The sequence below is a fragment of the Bacillus rossius genome, chromosome 8 (assembly GCF_032445375.1).
Source record: "Bacillus rossius redtenbacheri isolate Brsri chromosome 8, Brsri_v3, whole genome shotgun sequence".
Taxonomy (NCBI): Eukaryota; Metazoa; Arthropoda; class Insecta; order Phasmatodea; family Bacillidae; genus Bacillus; species Bacillus rossius.
Window position 1 is genome coordinate 32,408,340 of NC_086336.1, and position 14,467 is coordinate 32,422,806.

Genomic DNA, 14,467 nt, shown 5'->3' on the forward strand with positions numbered 1-14,467 from the left:
TTTTGAGAAATAGATCAAAAATGATTTTCTCATCAATGGGTTTTCTCTGAAAGTAAGTGGCGCATGATTTAAAAACCACGAGAGAGTTTGCAGCTATAAATGTTCAGTTCTTGTTTTGAGAAACCAAGATATATTTTTTTAATTAGCTTCAAACCTTCAGCATAGCCTATAAGTTGTGAACGTTTACATATATCTAAACAAAAATAATAAATCCCAGTCCATGATGTCTTCGTATACTATAATTATAAAGTGATGACTGTATACACTATCGGTAACGAATAATATACCCACCACTAAGTTAGTAGTTCGTATCAAGGGTGAGCCGATTTTATGTGTAAGCTTCGCTTAGTTTATTTTATTATTTTGTTTTTTTATTCCCTACAGTCTAATTAGAATGTATTAGTGTGCGCGTATGAGGCAAGAGGACTCTTACACTAAAAAAAAATATATATATAGAAAAAAAAGAGGTAGCTTGTCCCTGGAATCATTTGTTTATATTTCTTTCAGCCGATTGGAACCACCACTTATATTTATCTGCAAGACATTCACCTATGTGATAGTACAACATTGCAGTCTGTTCATTCATCATATAGACGGTAGTCTAAGACGGGTTGTGGATATGACAGTAACTAAACTCAGGGGTCGTATTCCAGAACGTGTGCAAACCGAATCCCAGTAAGGAAACAAATCGAACACGGTTTTTAATAAACGGTGCGAGGCTAAAAACTGGGTTCAATGCACTCTAGTGGACGATCCGCAACCATCGACACAAATGTTACAACAAAAATACTAGAGAAAGCAGCACAATTGCACAAAAATAGAACCGCCTTTCTAACTTTCTCAAGTATTTTCAATGTTGCGATTATTTCGTGTTATGGCCACTAAAGTGTACAAAATATATTCCAGGATAGTTTCGTTATCAAAGTTTAATTTGACACACCAACACGTTTGTTACGTCCCCCGTTGATCACAAGTGTGACACTACACGTGTTGTTGGCGTCAAACGCGAGTCAGTCATCTGGAAGAAATGAACGAAAAAGTGAGCTCTGTGCATGCGCGGAATTCGGGCAACAGATCAGTAACGGACCAGACACCAAACTCCGTTCCCAAAAAATAAAGGAAAGGCCATGTAATACCGTGCACTAGGTATACTGTCACGATACAACAGATGTAGCATATTCAATATATAAACCCTTATTTTTGTGTCTTGGAATACCGCGGCCTAGCAGTCACAGACCAAAACAGAGCTCTGCTGGAAGTTATTCCTCCCTTTGATAATGACTGAAGCGTGGATGTGGCCAGATGACCGTGTACTTCTGTTTACTAATGCTGAAGTCATAAAGGCGGGATGGCTGCTGCGAGAATGTTGCGAATATGTATCGCATGATAATGAACATGTAGTTTTCAAACTAAGTAAACCAACTTTAAAATAATTTTTACCATTTCATTGACTCCACATATAAGGCAGTTCGTTTTTAATTACCTGCTCGAAAAAAATAATCCCAATTTAATGTTTCGGAAAGTGGACGCATAAAAGTTTTCACAAACTAATTTTTATCAGTTTAAGATGATTCGAATACAAAATCCTGACGCTCATGTCAGGAACGTCGCGTCCGCGATACAATGGAAATAAAAAAAAAAAATGGCAGGGAAATCTGTCGCGCCCGCAATATTTGTCGCGGGCGTGAAACGTGAATCATTACAAAATAAATCAAGTTTTTCAGTACTCGTCAGAGATATGTTAAATCTAACCTCGGTAACAAGCAAATTCATGTGATCTCAAATTGCAAATACACTTTTAATACGAGATTCGGACACGAAATTAAACTTGGATTTCTTTAAAATAATGCCGAGCATGATAAGTATACTAAAATTGTGTTTTAAAATGTATTTCTTGACGCGAAACACACATAGTTTCTACGCACGCCGCTAGAATTCGCTGCCGAAGCTGATACATATTCAATAGAATCATTCAATATGCAAACCGAAATTTTAAACTACATATTGACATGCTCCAACAAAAGCGGGAAAAAAATACTTAAAAAAAATTTAAAGCCCGGTTTTGGACCTTATTTTCGGCAAGGAAGTTTATTAAAATACACCCCTTCATATTAAAACCCACTAAATAGTTACAATATAAAGTTTTCCTTTGTATTTGTAAACTTTGGTTCCCGCCACCCGTCACAGATGGCAGCACCGTGGTCACATATTTACGTTCCATGCGACTTCCGTTCCATTCACGAATGTACACCCAGCAAATGCCGTATACCGAGAACTAAGATGTTGCACATAAAAAATATTTTTATCGTGTCGCGTCCATCGCGTCGTACCCGTCGCGTTTGTCATGATTCGGCGTCGGGCTGCGGCAGTCCTCGTTCTGTCCAAGCATCCGGCGGTAACGTATTATTTCCGAGTTGATAGTAAAACTTTTCGCTCCAGCATGACATTCATTGTGTACTAAACTTCTCGGGCAGCCAGAATTATCTTTGGAATATGAAAACGGTATCATCTTGTTTGTTTACCATCATGTAAGTCTTATCATAAGAGATTCCTCGAAGGCTTGGCGCACAAAGGCTTCGCGTCATGTAACTGAACAATGGTCGATTGTTCGATCTCCGTCTCCGGCATAAATCACGTCACTTTATAAACACCGAGTCGTCAATAACGTGGCAAGGAAATCACTGGTAATGTTCAAGGTTCCGGCGCCATCTACCTTAAACCTTCCTATGTATGCATAACCATGCGTCGTAAAACCATTCTATATCCCACCTGGGAAGTCTTACACTTAGAGCGTCCGCCTAGTCGGGTGTGTATTTGTGTTGGTGAGGCGGGATGATAAGCGCGACTTTAGCTCGTGCTTCTAGCGCGGTATCGCCTCTAAGCTCAAGGCTGTGGACTGACGCGCAGTCTTCTCGTCGTGCACAGGGCAACTACGGAATTTCAGTGGTAACCATAACATTATAGGGCGGAGAAATGAAGATGAAGGTAGAACGTAGGTCCGTTGAGGCGCTTCAAGAATCTGTACCGGGCGGTTCATGCCCAAAAATTAATCTGAAAGCATGTGTTTGAGCCCTTTCCACTCTTCTGAAAATACAGATTTAAAACCAATTACGAACACAAAACTACTCATCCATCCACAGAGTATTCTTACGTGCTTTTCGTAAACAGACTTCACTCGGATATCTTGGGTATTTTTAAATTGCGTGGTTTTTTTCTGAAGTTCTGCACACCGTGTGTGTGCATAGATATTGCGCGTCATATCCTTAGATTGCATTGTGCATTTAAAGTGGAATTTACTTTCTCTTTCTATCCCCATTTCTGCTATTATCCCTGCATTTGTTTCGGTGTGTTTTGTTGCTAGATATGCACCAGAGAGCAAAAAGCTTTTAGATAGAAAAATTCAGATTAAAAAATTGTGGAAATTTCTAGAATTCAAAAACGACTGCCGGAAATTATGTAATGAAAGATGATGACTGGAAATTATATAATTCAATATGGTGGCCGATTTTCGTGCTCTCATACAGTGTAGGGATATACAAAATCATAGCTCTAACATCTATAATTAACTAAACATTAACCAATGTGATGAAAACCCCTGAAACAAATTTTTCATGCATGATCTTACCAATCAGAAAGCTGCTTCTTTATCCAAATGGTGGTTTGTTGGGTGGCTGTTAGGCGGAATACAAATCCACTGTAGGGATATGAGTGACTGCTTAGAAAATGGGGGAAGTGGAAAAATTTAATACGGAAATTTTGTGGGGAAACCTGAAATTTTGGGGTGAAATGGGATATTTTTAAGGGGAAAAGGGAAATTATTAGAAAATTTTTGGAAAAATAGGGAAATTTTCAGGAAATTTCGATGAATTTGGTGATTTCAAAGGTGAAAGTTCAAGAATCCGAATATGAACCTCCAGGCCCATGTCCCCGAATCGATATAACCATACTTACTACTAACACTACTTTATGGTCTTATAAAACAACAAACATTAAAATTTAAAAATATTAATACTTAAAAAATAACATTGCCATACAGAATTAGCTGGGTAGTATCAGTCTGGTAACAGTAGCCACCATGTGTTCTGTTCTGCAATCAAAGCGTGAGACTGAGTATAGGTGGGAGAGAGAGCCTTAAGCCTTCCTATGTATCTATAATCACGCGTCGTAAAAACTTATTTCCATCTTCATGAGCGAAGAAGCTGGGAGATATTTTCCTGAATTAACCTGATCCCACATCACACGAGTGCTTGTCGCTGGTCTGGAATTCTACATCACGATGAAGCGACCTTGGTCACTGAGGCCGGAGCCGTAGTCGATGCCGTCTCACCTCCCCGCATTCCCGCATAATATGTCGACTACATTCACAATAAACGAGACTTCGAAGCTAAACACGCAGGAGTGTTTTTTTTTTGTCTCCCCTCCTGTCGGCGCATACCATACACTCGCAAATAACGGCGCGCCGTGTGCTGCAGGCTTCACGCGGCCTTGGCATTTCAGAGGATGACGGCTGCTTGGCAGTCGGTGCCAATTGCGGTTCTGACGCCTTGGCCCTGGAGATGGCTCTTTTTTAATATATAATTTGATTCCTTGTAAGAACCGCAGCACGAGAGAGTGGTTATTTGGCAGGCCACCTTAATGCCGTTAATTGCGATCGTTTCAGGGTTGGTTAAACGAGTGGATGGATGCTTCCTTGAGGAGTTCTCGTCTTCATTCTCCCGACCATGCAAGTCTATTTTAAGCAAGTGACGTTTCATTGCCGATATTTCTCGTCAGATTAGTTTAGCGAGAAACTGTCATTAATTTGCGCGCTTGGACGTAATCACGAAATGTATTTTTGAATAATATTTCTGTCGTGAAAGGAAGAGTTTTTTTTTCCTTAGCAATGACGAATATATTTATTTATAAATATGTTAGTTTCCTAGCTCATTAAAAAAAATAGGAGCTAAACATGGCTTAAAATAGCTGATTGTACTTACTTTTGCCCCCTTAAATTCTGTCTCTGCAACTTACCACGTACTAAAAATTTTGAATATTTATTTTTTTCGTAACTGTACAGCATAAAAAAATGAAAACGGGATATTTCGTGAGCACAAAGAGTCGTTGACAGCAGTGTGGAGGCAAGTTGTGGGCTGAGTGTCGTGCTGTCTTTGTGCCAGTACAGCGGTACGCTTCATGCACAAGAGGCTAATGTTGTTGGCTCGTGTTGCAGCTCTGCTGACCATGTTGTGGGTGCGGCACGGACCAGACGAGGCCAGCGCGGTGCAACCTGGGGTGAGTTAGAGTGTAGCCATTCTTCTATAACAGCGGTGTTTAGATATTAAAAAAAAATGCGCGTGTACTTATGTGCGCGCGTTATAAGTTATACTTATTTTTGATTCCAGACACTGAGCTATTATGAAATTTACTATAGCAAAAAATTAAGTAAATAAATACTCAATATTCAATATTAGGTAATATAAAATGGGTATAAAATTAATTATTTAATTTAGTAAAATTTTGTCGAGATAAATTTAACTCAGTAATGAAAATCAATAATTATTATGCTGAATGTTTATTCTCATTTATAAATTTTAATTAGCTTACTTATTAAATAATAATGTAATAATTTAAAACAACAATTAAATTATACATACAAGAACATAAAATCATTTATATAAATATACTTGAAAAATTTTAAAAACTGTCACTAATATTCACAATATATGTTTTTTAATTAATGGACCAGTATTTAATATCAAACACTAAACTTCTGAACGCGACTCACAAGAAGTTCCGCTCCCGCCGCTAGAATTCGCTACCGGAGAGATTTGAAAAAAATACCATCTAACACCCGGATTAGACCTGATTTTAGACAAGGAGTTTTATTAAAATACTGCCCACCTTGTTTAAATTCACTAAAACGTTAATACTATATAATTTCCCCACTTGTTATGACTATAAATTATTAAGTATTAAAATATAGTTGTAATATTATAAGGTTTTATTTTTTATTACCTATGTGGATTCATGGGAATACATTTCGTAACAAACGTGATTAATTTAATAGTATTTTAATTTAAAATATAGGATGTAGGCCTATCTAGTATGAAATAATCAATCTAATGTACTGAGCTGTGTATTTAATAATATTATAGGAATACTATAAACAATAAAGTGTATTCTTATATATTTGCTTAAAGCGCCATTTTTATAATCTAGTTATATGCAATTTTCAAAAAGTTAAAAAATATATCCACTGCAGTTTTTATCCACCTTCCTTCAGCTTAATAACCGCGCACTATTACAGTTAGTTACGAAGCCTGGCAAAAGACTGAAAGGAGAATAATTGTTGAAATACCAGTATTTTTTTTTTTTTTGGTGTTTTTAAAACTTGAAATTACACTCTACTAAGGCTATTTTTGTTTACCAAATATGTTACAGGGTAGTTTCACTATCATAAAGTTTCATTTGGCACAGCAAAACGTTTGGTGAAAGTCAATATATAAGGGTTTATGTTCATACACATTGGTCTACCATTTTCCTGTGAAAATTTCTTTGCATGATGTGCGCGCATCGTTAAAATTACTCTCATAATTTTTTCCATAATGTGCCTAAAGAAGTACAGCAGTACAGCTTCAAAAAAGTACATGGATGTTAAGGGGTTCACCTAGCCACGGGCGTATCTGTGTCAGTGAGACGGGATGATAAGCGCGATGCTCGTTGGTGCTTCTAGCGCGGTGTCGTCTCTGGACTGCCGTGCAGTCTTCTCGTTGTGCACAGGACATTATGTGTTTTTAGCTGAGAAATGAAGATAAAGGTGTAATGCAAGGCCTTTGGAGTGCTTTCAAGAGTCGGTACCGGGCGTTTCATGTCCAAACATTATTCTGAACACACGCATTTTATCCCTTTTCAGTCTCTAAAAAAAAGTTTAAGAATGAAATACGGGACCAGAAATACTCACCTGTCAGCGTATTCTTAAATGACTATCATAACCAGACGCAACTCGGATATAATGAGTAGTTTTCATATCGCGTGGTTTCTTCAGAAGTTCTGTACACCGAATGTGTGCCCAGGTAGGCGGGGTCCTTAAAAATTTTGACCCGGCTGGTGGTAGAGTTCGAATATAACTGACAAACAAAAGGACGAACGAATACCAAATAACAAATACTTAACTAAAATTCTCTACACCACCCCCCCCCCCTCAAAAAAAAAGATTCATAAAACCTTTGATGTTAAACTTTTTAGTAAATGGCTTATACAGGATACATCTTTAGACATTGATTTTTTTGTTGGTTTATTAAAATAACTAATTTTTATATATATGATATATGTTACTCAACATATTTCCCATATCTTCTTTTTGGAATGAGAACACTTTCATAAGCTCATTCTTTTAATTCAGACAGAAGAATTTATTACTGAAAAGATTATTCAAAACAGTGACCAATGAATAATGATTGGGTCTTCACATTCAAATGTTTCGAATGTCTGGCCACTAGGTTGCGCTGCCTCGAAATCGCCAAGGCACCAGAAGGACGGAGGCTGGAATGTCCACGCTTGACCTTTCATGGCCGGTTTCGTAACCGAATTAAGAGCGTGCACGAATTAACCCGAACAGGCGGTTAAACGTTCGGAAGTAAAGCTTGCCCAGCTAAACTTTCAACGTCGCCCAGTTGCTATTTCAAGCAGTTGGACAACGCCCAAGGACAACGTGTCACTGTACCGAAAATTGCTTTCCAAACTTGCGAAACGAAGTGTCGTAATCTAAGCCTACATCGATAAGACTATAACCGCTGGCGTTAAACACATTAAATGTAAATATAGATCTGGCCAACCTCTTAGAAAGATTTTTTCCTCGTTATTACTGAAGGAAAATAACCCATTAGGACTACCGGAAGGTCATGCTTTTGAGAGTAGGTTGTGACATATCTGCTTACATATTATATGCCAAAGGATATACGAGTATTAAGTTTGCCATACCTGACTCAATTCGGCTGCATTTTCATTCAGAATAAAGTAAGCTCTACTAGTTATTTCCTTTCCAAAACTTTAAACACGATAGGTAATTTTTTTACATATGCAGAAAAGTACTTTCCTTACTTTTACGAAAGATTCATTTGTAAACTTATTGCCAATAATTTTTTTTTAATACTACAATAAAGTTATTGCAACTTTGTACAGCACACGGATATGGTTATTTTTGCATATATGAAGTACGTTTTTCAAGACAATACTGAGGATTTCTGACGGAAATTTGGTCATAATTTTATATGTTGTTGATGTTTATTCAAAACATACTTTTATTAAACATGGAAAAAATTATCTTATATTTAATTATTGTTGTTGATTTTGTTTTATAATGCTCATGGATGTGCACAGTTAATAATGGAAGGGTATTCAGGGAACGACTTGCAAATACCTTTAACTATTGGAGGTACTGGGACAACATAAAGCATAAATGCCCGGGTAATAATCAGAACCCAGTATTACTGCGAATACTAATTTGTAGTGATACAGTTGTTTTCATGTAAATGTACAAATTTTCCAAAAATAAACACTGTAGTTACAATGCCATTAAATGGATTTTAAAAATTGCTAGGAAAAAGTTATAGTATGAAAAGTTTTCGGGAGAATATAAAACCAATTGCAAAATGCATTTTCCATGCGTAGTTTTTGTGTATAGCTGGATGTAAGTAAGTGAATGTGGCGGTCCTCAGAGGGCGTCATCACCGACTCATCGCAACTATGTGGACAGGTGTCGTGGGCTGGACGCCGACCATCCAGCACAACACACGTTTATGAGCAAGTCAGCTGCCAAGTACAGGATGTCCATAAAATAACGTACTAGCTACAATGGTATATTATATCAGTTTAATTTGGAATATTTACAACAAATAATACATCAAATTGAAGGTAAACTAACCTAGTTTTTCTTACTAATGTTCAATACTTGCACCTTTGGTTATACGGCACACTTCCAAACTAAATTCCAATTCTCGCTAAAAATTTGGTTAACAAGTCCGGAATAATGGAAGCAATAGCCTCTTCAATTCCGTGTCTCAACTCTGGAAAAGCAGCGAAACGTAGACACGATCTTTTATAAAGCCCCAAAGGAAAAAAAGAGATCTCATGGCGTTATGTCAGGTGAACGTGGAGGCCAGCGAAAAAGAGCTCTCTCGTCTCGACCATTACGACCAATCCAACGTTCAAGGATTTCGTCGATGTTCAACCACTCTCGTACAAAGATATTCCATCCGATTGGGAGGGGCACCATCCTGTTTCCAAATAAAATTTACAGGTTCACCATCTACTAATTGGGGAAAGAGCCATTCTGACGCCTGACACCACCCCGACTTTAGGGAGTATTTGGACAGAGGGCAACACAACGGGGTTTGAGCTTATTGTTGTGAACCGCGCCACGGGCCCTATTTGAAAAAAAAAATATTTTTCTTTCATGTATGTATTATTGATTTAATTCCTTGTGTTAATCAGTATTGTTAAACAGTGTTGTATGAGTATTGTTTTGGCTTGTAACTAAATATTTTTGCTGGTTTAATGGTTTTCACGCTTTAGTTTGATATGGGTAATTATTTGCTACGAATTATTATTTGATTAACTAAATCACATACCGTATTATAGTTATGAGGCCACGAGTGTGTAAATATGTTAAGTCCAACTAAGAGGCGCAAACATTTCTCGATCGGATTGTAGCTGTGGGTGACTGTGGCTCAACAAAATAGCGTTGAGTTAGGTCCTATGCCATGTTGTCACTTTCACATGCCAGATACCTACCTACTTTAGACTACATATGTCCAATTGGACAATTAGTTAAGCAGCAAAAACGAATTAATTACCGGCAAGCTTCAAGTTTAAGAATTATTTAAAATCAAAGTTCGTTTCAAGTGTACGAGAAAAAACTGTACAATTTTTTATGCAAATAACCTACAATTTTTCTTTATTCGTGTGGATAAGAGTTATTTCATTTGAGGTCATATACGCGTCCTTACTATTCTCAATTATTATTTCTTGTTCTATGAAAAAATATTAGTAATTAATCTATATCTATAACTAATAGAGAAGAGGTTTCACTTCTGTCGCGCACGCGCACACATTTTATTTATTCTTATGTCACAAATATATTTTAAAAGATAAATAATTACTTATTTTAATGTGATGGTTGTAGAAATCCGCGCAAGTTTACGTATTTATTATCACTTACGCGCCATTTTATATCTTAAAAAACTAAGTTTAGTTAATAGGTACCTGCCACCAAACAACAAATTCAAGGGAGCTATTGTGATAAAAAAAAGTTTACAAGAATAGGCCCTAAAGCTAAGTAATGCCATTAAGAATGAAATTATAAATTTTCCATGTGAGTCCAATCCCTAAGCCTCTGCGAAATTTTATATTTTTTTCCTAACCTAACGAAAACTTAGTGTAGTTGTTTGGGAAGGGTATAGGTTAGGGAAGACTCTAAGTGCGTCCCAGGCCGAAGCCTTTACGCCTAATCATGCTGGGTTGCAGCCATGCATAAATGGTAGCATGCATCGTGTGCTTTGATCGGGGAATGACCAGCCATGGCAGCGATCGATGCTCTGAGTATCTCCCCTATCTTATATCTAGACTACAACTAGTTAAGTTGGATCCAGGTAAAACCTGCATAGACACGGGGAGAACCCTGGGCTCTCATCTATGCGGGGACCAGAAGGATGGTCCAGGAAGAAGAGTTGGCCGGGGCAGTAAGTGTCAACCCTGCTGGTCTGGGGTCGGGAGCTTGGGCCTTGCGGTCCTCACTGGTGCTTGTGCGAGTCTGGGCTGGTACCAGTGGCGGTGAGCGACTTCACTCGTCGCGCTACGGCTGCCAGTCAGCACGTGCACTGAAACACTATGGAAAGGAAGACGGTGTTGAGCGCATAGTAATGATACTTATTGTAATTTGAATTACGTTGATTAATTCCGAATTTGCATGTCCAGAAGGGATAGAGTGGTATGGTGACAGTCGCCAGTAAGAAGCAGTTAGCGAAATTACCGAATCTTTCATTGCAAGCCTCTGTGCAAACCATGCGACGTTAAGCCCGATCGATTACCAAACCAAGGAAACGGGAGCGTGCATTCACGTCACGACGAACTGGAAGTTCTCTGGTGCGATTGCAGCCTTGGAGCCATATAAGTCGATACTCCGATCTCTCGGTCGGCGAGCGTGGGACGTCCTGGGAGATACACTTTACCGAAGCCGTTCCCTTTCCCCCTTCCCCCGGGGCAGCCCTCCATTCCGGGAAGTAATCGTCGTGGCGTGACGTGTAGCTTGATTGGATCGTCACAGTCCGCTGAGCCAGACGCCGACAGGTAAAAAAAAAATGCACCTATTGTTGTCCACCGTGGATACTCCGGTGTTGAAACATGTCCTGAGGGTGCATTAACACCAGCGACTAAGTGGTATTTATGCGAAGGACGCCTTGTCACGAAAAAAAAAAAAAACTGGTTGTTACTTAACGCCAAACCGACAACAGTTGGTAGACCAGTACACTAAGATTTGAAATTCAAAAATTCAAAAAAGTGTCGTAGTTTTCGAGTTATTGTCATTAAAAAAAATTTTTAACCCCACCACCCTGCACCAAATTACTAGAAGGTTTTTACTACGCAATCAAATACAAATAACACTACTATTGATAACAATTCAAAATAAAATCCAACATGATATATTTTTAGGAGGATAAACATATTTGGAAGATCTATGAGGCATACAATTTAAATCAGGAAAATTTAACTTTTTTACTAGCAAGTTGTATGAAAAGATAGTTAATTAAAGCGAATAACTTGCTAAGTTTATGAAGTAATGTTTTTTATAGTGTGAATTGTTAAAGATAAACGATTAAAAATGGTTGTCTCATAAGTTCTGTAAATAAGTTTTACCAAGGTATAGCATGTTTAATTTAATTTTATTGTTATAAATAGTAAGGATATTATGATTACAAAAAAATTTTTTTGGTCACAGTATCTAATAATTATGTGCAAGATTGAGATTTAAAAACTGTTGGAAAATGCGTAAAACTCGAAAAAATTTGAATTTTGGTCTTTTAGATTCAGAACCGTTATTTACAGACGTATCAACTACTGTCAACTTGTCGTTAAGTTATCGCATTATTGTGAACATGCAGTTTTATTAACCACGCACAAAAATATGTATATAATGAGATTTTTCTTTATATTACATACCCACCAGACATATGACATCCATTCGTGTTTAGAGATTTTTAATCGACACGTTGCTTTCTTAAGGAATATTTTACTGTATTCTGCTGGTATGCAAATCTAGTTAAAGCAAATGACGTTTTATTTCTAAAAATTCTCTTGATAATCAAATTTATTTTTATGGAAAATTGATTCAACTGGCGCACTCAAAAGTTATGCAGTAGTAACGCATGCATAGTTACCCGTTGTCATAGAAAATCCTGAACGAAAACTAAGTTTCACTGACTCCAACCAGTCTCGAACACGTACGAAGTTCGCCGCTAGCTCGGGAATCTTAGGCGTCGATATTAGGCCTGGTTTATAAACTAAGCAAGGACGTAAGACTAAAAAAATGTTCAGCAACCACATTTTAGAGTACTGGCTTATGAACTAAGTATGGCACAATAGTGCAATGTAAGTACTGTTCAACTTCCAACTTTCTTGCGTTTTGTCTTACGTTTTTGACAGCCATATTTGAAGAGACGTGCTTCCAAAACTTGTAAAAGACACAGAAGTGATGTACATAGAAGAGCAATATGTTACTTTTTATACGTTATAAATTATGTTTACACTTGTTAAATTTTCACACATTGAGAGAAAAATAACACATTTACATTAAATTATTGACAATTTCTTTTGATTTCATGATAAATATGAATTATCAAAAGAAGTCGGGGATGAAAATTGTTTACTACTGTTTTAAAATTTTTACCCACGACGTAACGGAGAATGTGTATACGTTTAGCGTGACGTTGTTTGCGTGTGCAAAAAACTAATGTTCCCATTTATCTCCAAAACGGGTTGAACGATTTAGATACAGTTTTCTGTAAAATGTATGTGATTCATCGGCGATGGTTCTAAAATAGGTGTTATGGCGTTAACCTACCAGCGGGCGCTGTAATAAACATTTTTCTTCTTGTTTCTGTATATGAACTGCTGAGGGTCTGATGATAGATAGATCAGGAGATCAATGTCGGAAACTAAGTGGAGGCACGTAGCTAGTAAACCATGTTGTTTGAGATCTTTGTTTTTCATAAAAATCAAATAATTAATAAAAATAAAATCAATAAAAATTAAAAACTTGCTTTATTTAGAGTATGGCTACCACTACAAAGAACGGAAATTACCAACTCCTTGAACTGCAAATAAATGTTCATAACATCGTGATGGAGACTTTTTTTTAACTAACTTACGTAAAATTTTTAAAATTGAATAAAAAAATACAGGACTTCACTTTACGAAAATTTATTTTAATGTTTCCCTTGCGAAGCAACACATGAAACACATTTCTGTATAAATGTTTGGTACCGTATATTTTCGCTCTCGCACACGTTAAGATGGCATTGGAATGCCCATTCTTGAATAGTGAACATGTAAAAAGTCTCTTTGCCCATTTTAATTTCATTATTTTAAATTACTTATTTTGATAATCATATTTCATAGTTATCTATTGTTAAAAAATCTTATTTTATAGAATTACGTATTAAAAACTAAATTTTCCAGCCTCCATTAGTAAATTCATGTTTAAATAAGCAACTAACGGTCACGCACAAAGGAAAACGAGCTAAAAATACGAATTAAAAAAATATAGGTTATATTCCTTTTATAAACTAAAATACATGTGCATTTGCATTGTATGCTTTTCTTAGAATGTGTTTTTTTTTAGGTAATCTAATAAAATTATGAAATTTTTTTTACAAAATGTGTTTTCTCCTGTATTGGTTCGGAATCGGTAAATCAACAACCGTTGTAGCGGCATATCCGGCAAAATGTTGTGAATCGTTACAGCTCTATTTTAAGTTATACGGTTGGTGACGACATGCGACTTGTGTGCTTTATATACGACTGCGATTTTCTTGCGTTGGTAGTTTGTTACGCTGTTGCATCGTTGCGTACCCTGCTTTGTTTATTCACCCAGCCTAAAAGTACACAATTTTGAGAGAATTTATTTGTTTTCACGATTTTAGAGAGTTTTAATGGTCGCTTACCTAACGAAATCTAGCTTTAATTTTAAAGTTGTGATGACCTAGAAGCAGACGTACCAAAACCTACCCTTCCAGAATAATAAATCTTACGATAATTTCCTTTATAAACAGACCTAACATTAAAAAAAGAAGAAGATATACTAAAGCGGATTGCCAGGGCGTCTGATTCGGTTTCATCGAAGATAAACATATATTATGTACAACACGACGACGAAAACACCGACGAACATAGTATTTTTCTTATGACAAAACAGTTGCAAAGTTTTAGGAAC

General features: G+C 36.9%; 1 protein-coding gene across 1 annotated transcript in view; it reads left to right on the plus strand.

The window, feature by feature from the left end:
• The window catches only part of LOC134534716 (uncharacterized), a 187,094-nt gene that overhangs the window by 93,840 nt on the left and 78,787 nt on the right, over positions 1 to 14,467 (plus strand). Inside the window, exon 3 of the mRNA XM_063373201.1 lies at positions 5,210 to 5,271. Within this exon, the coding sequence (XP_063229271.1) occupies positions 5,210 to 5,271 (62 nt within the window). The remainder of the gene's footprint in view (positions 1 to 5,209; positions 5,272 to 14,467) is intronic.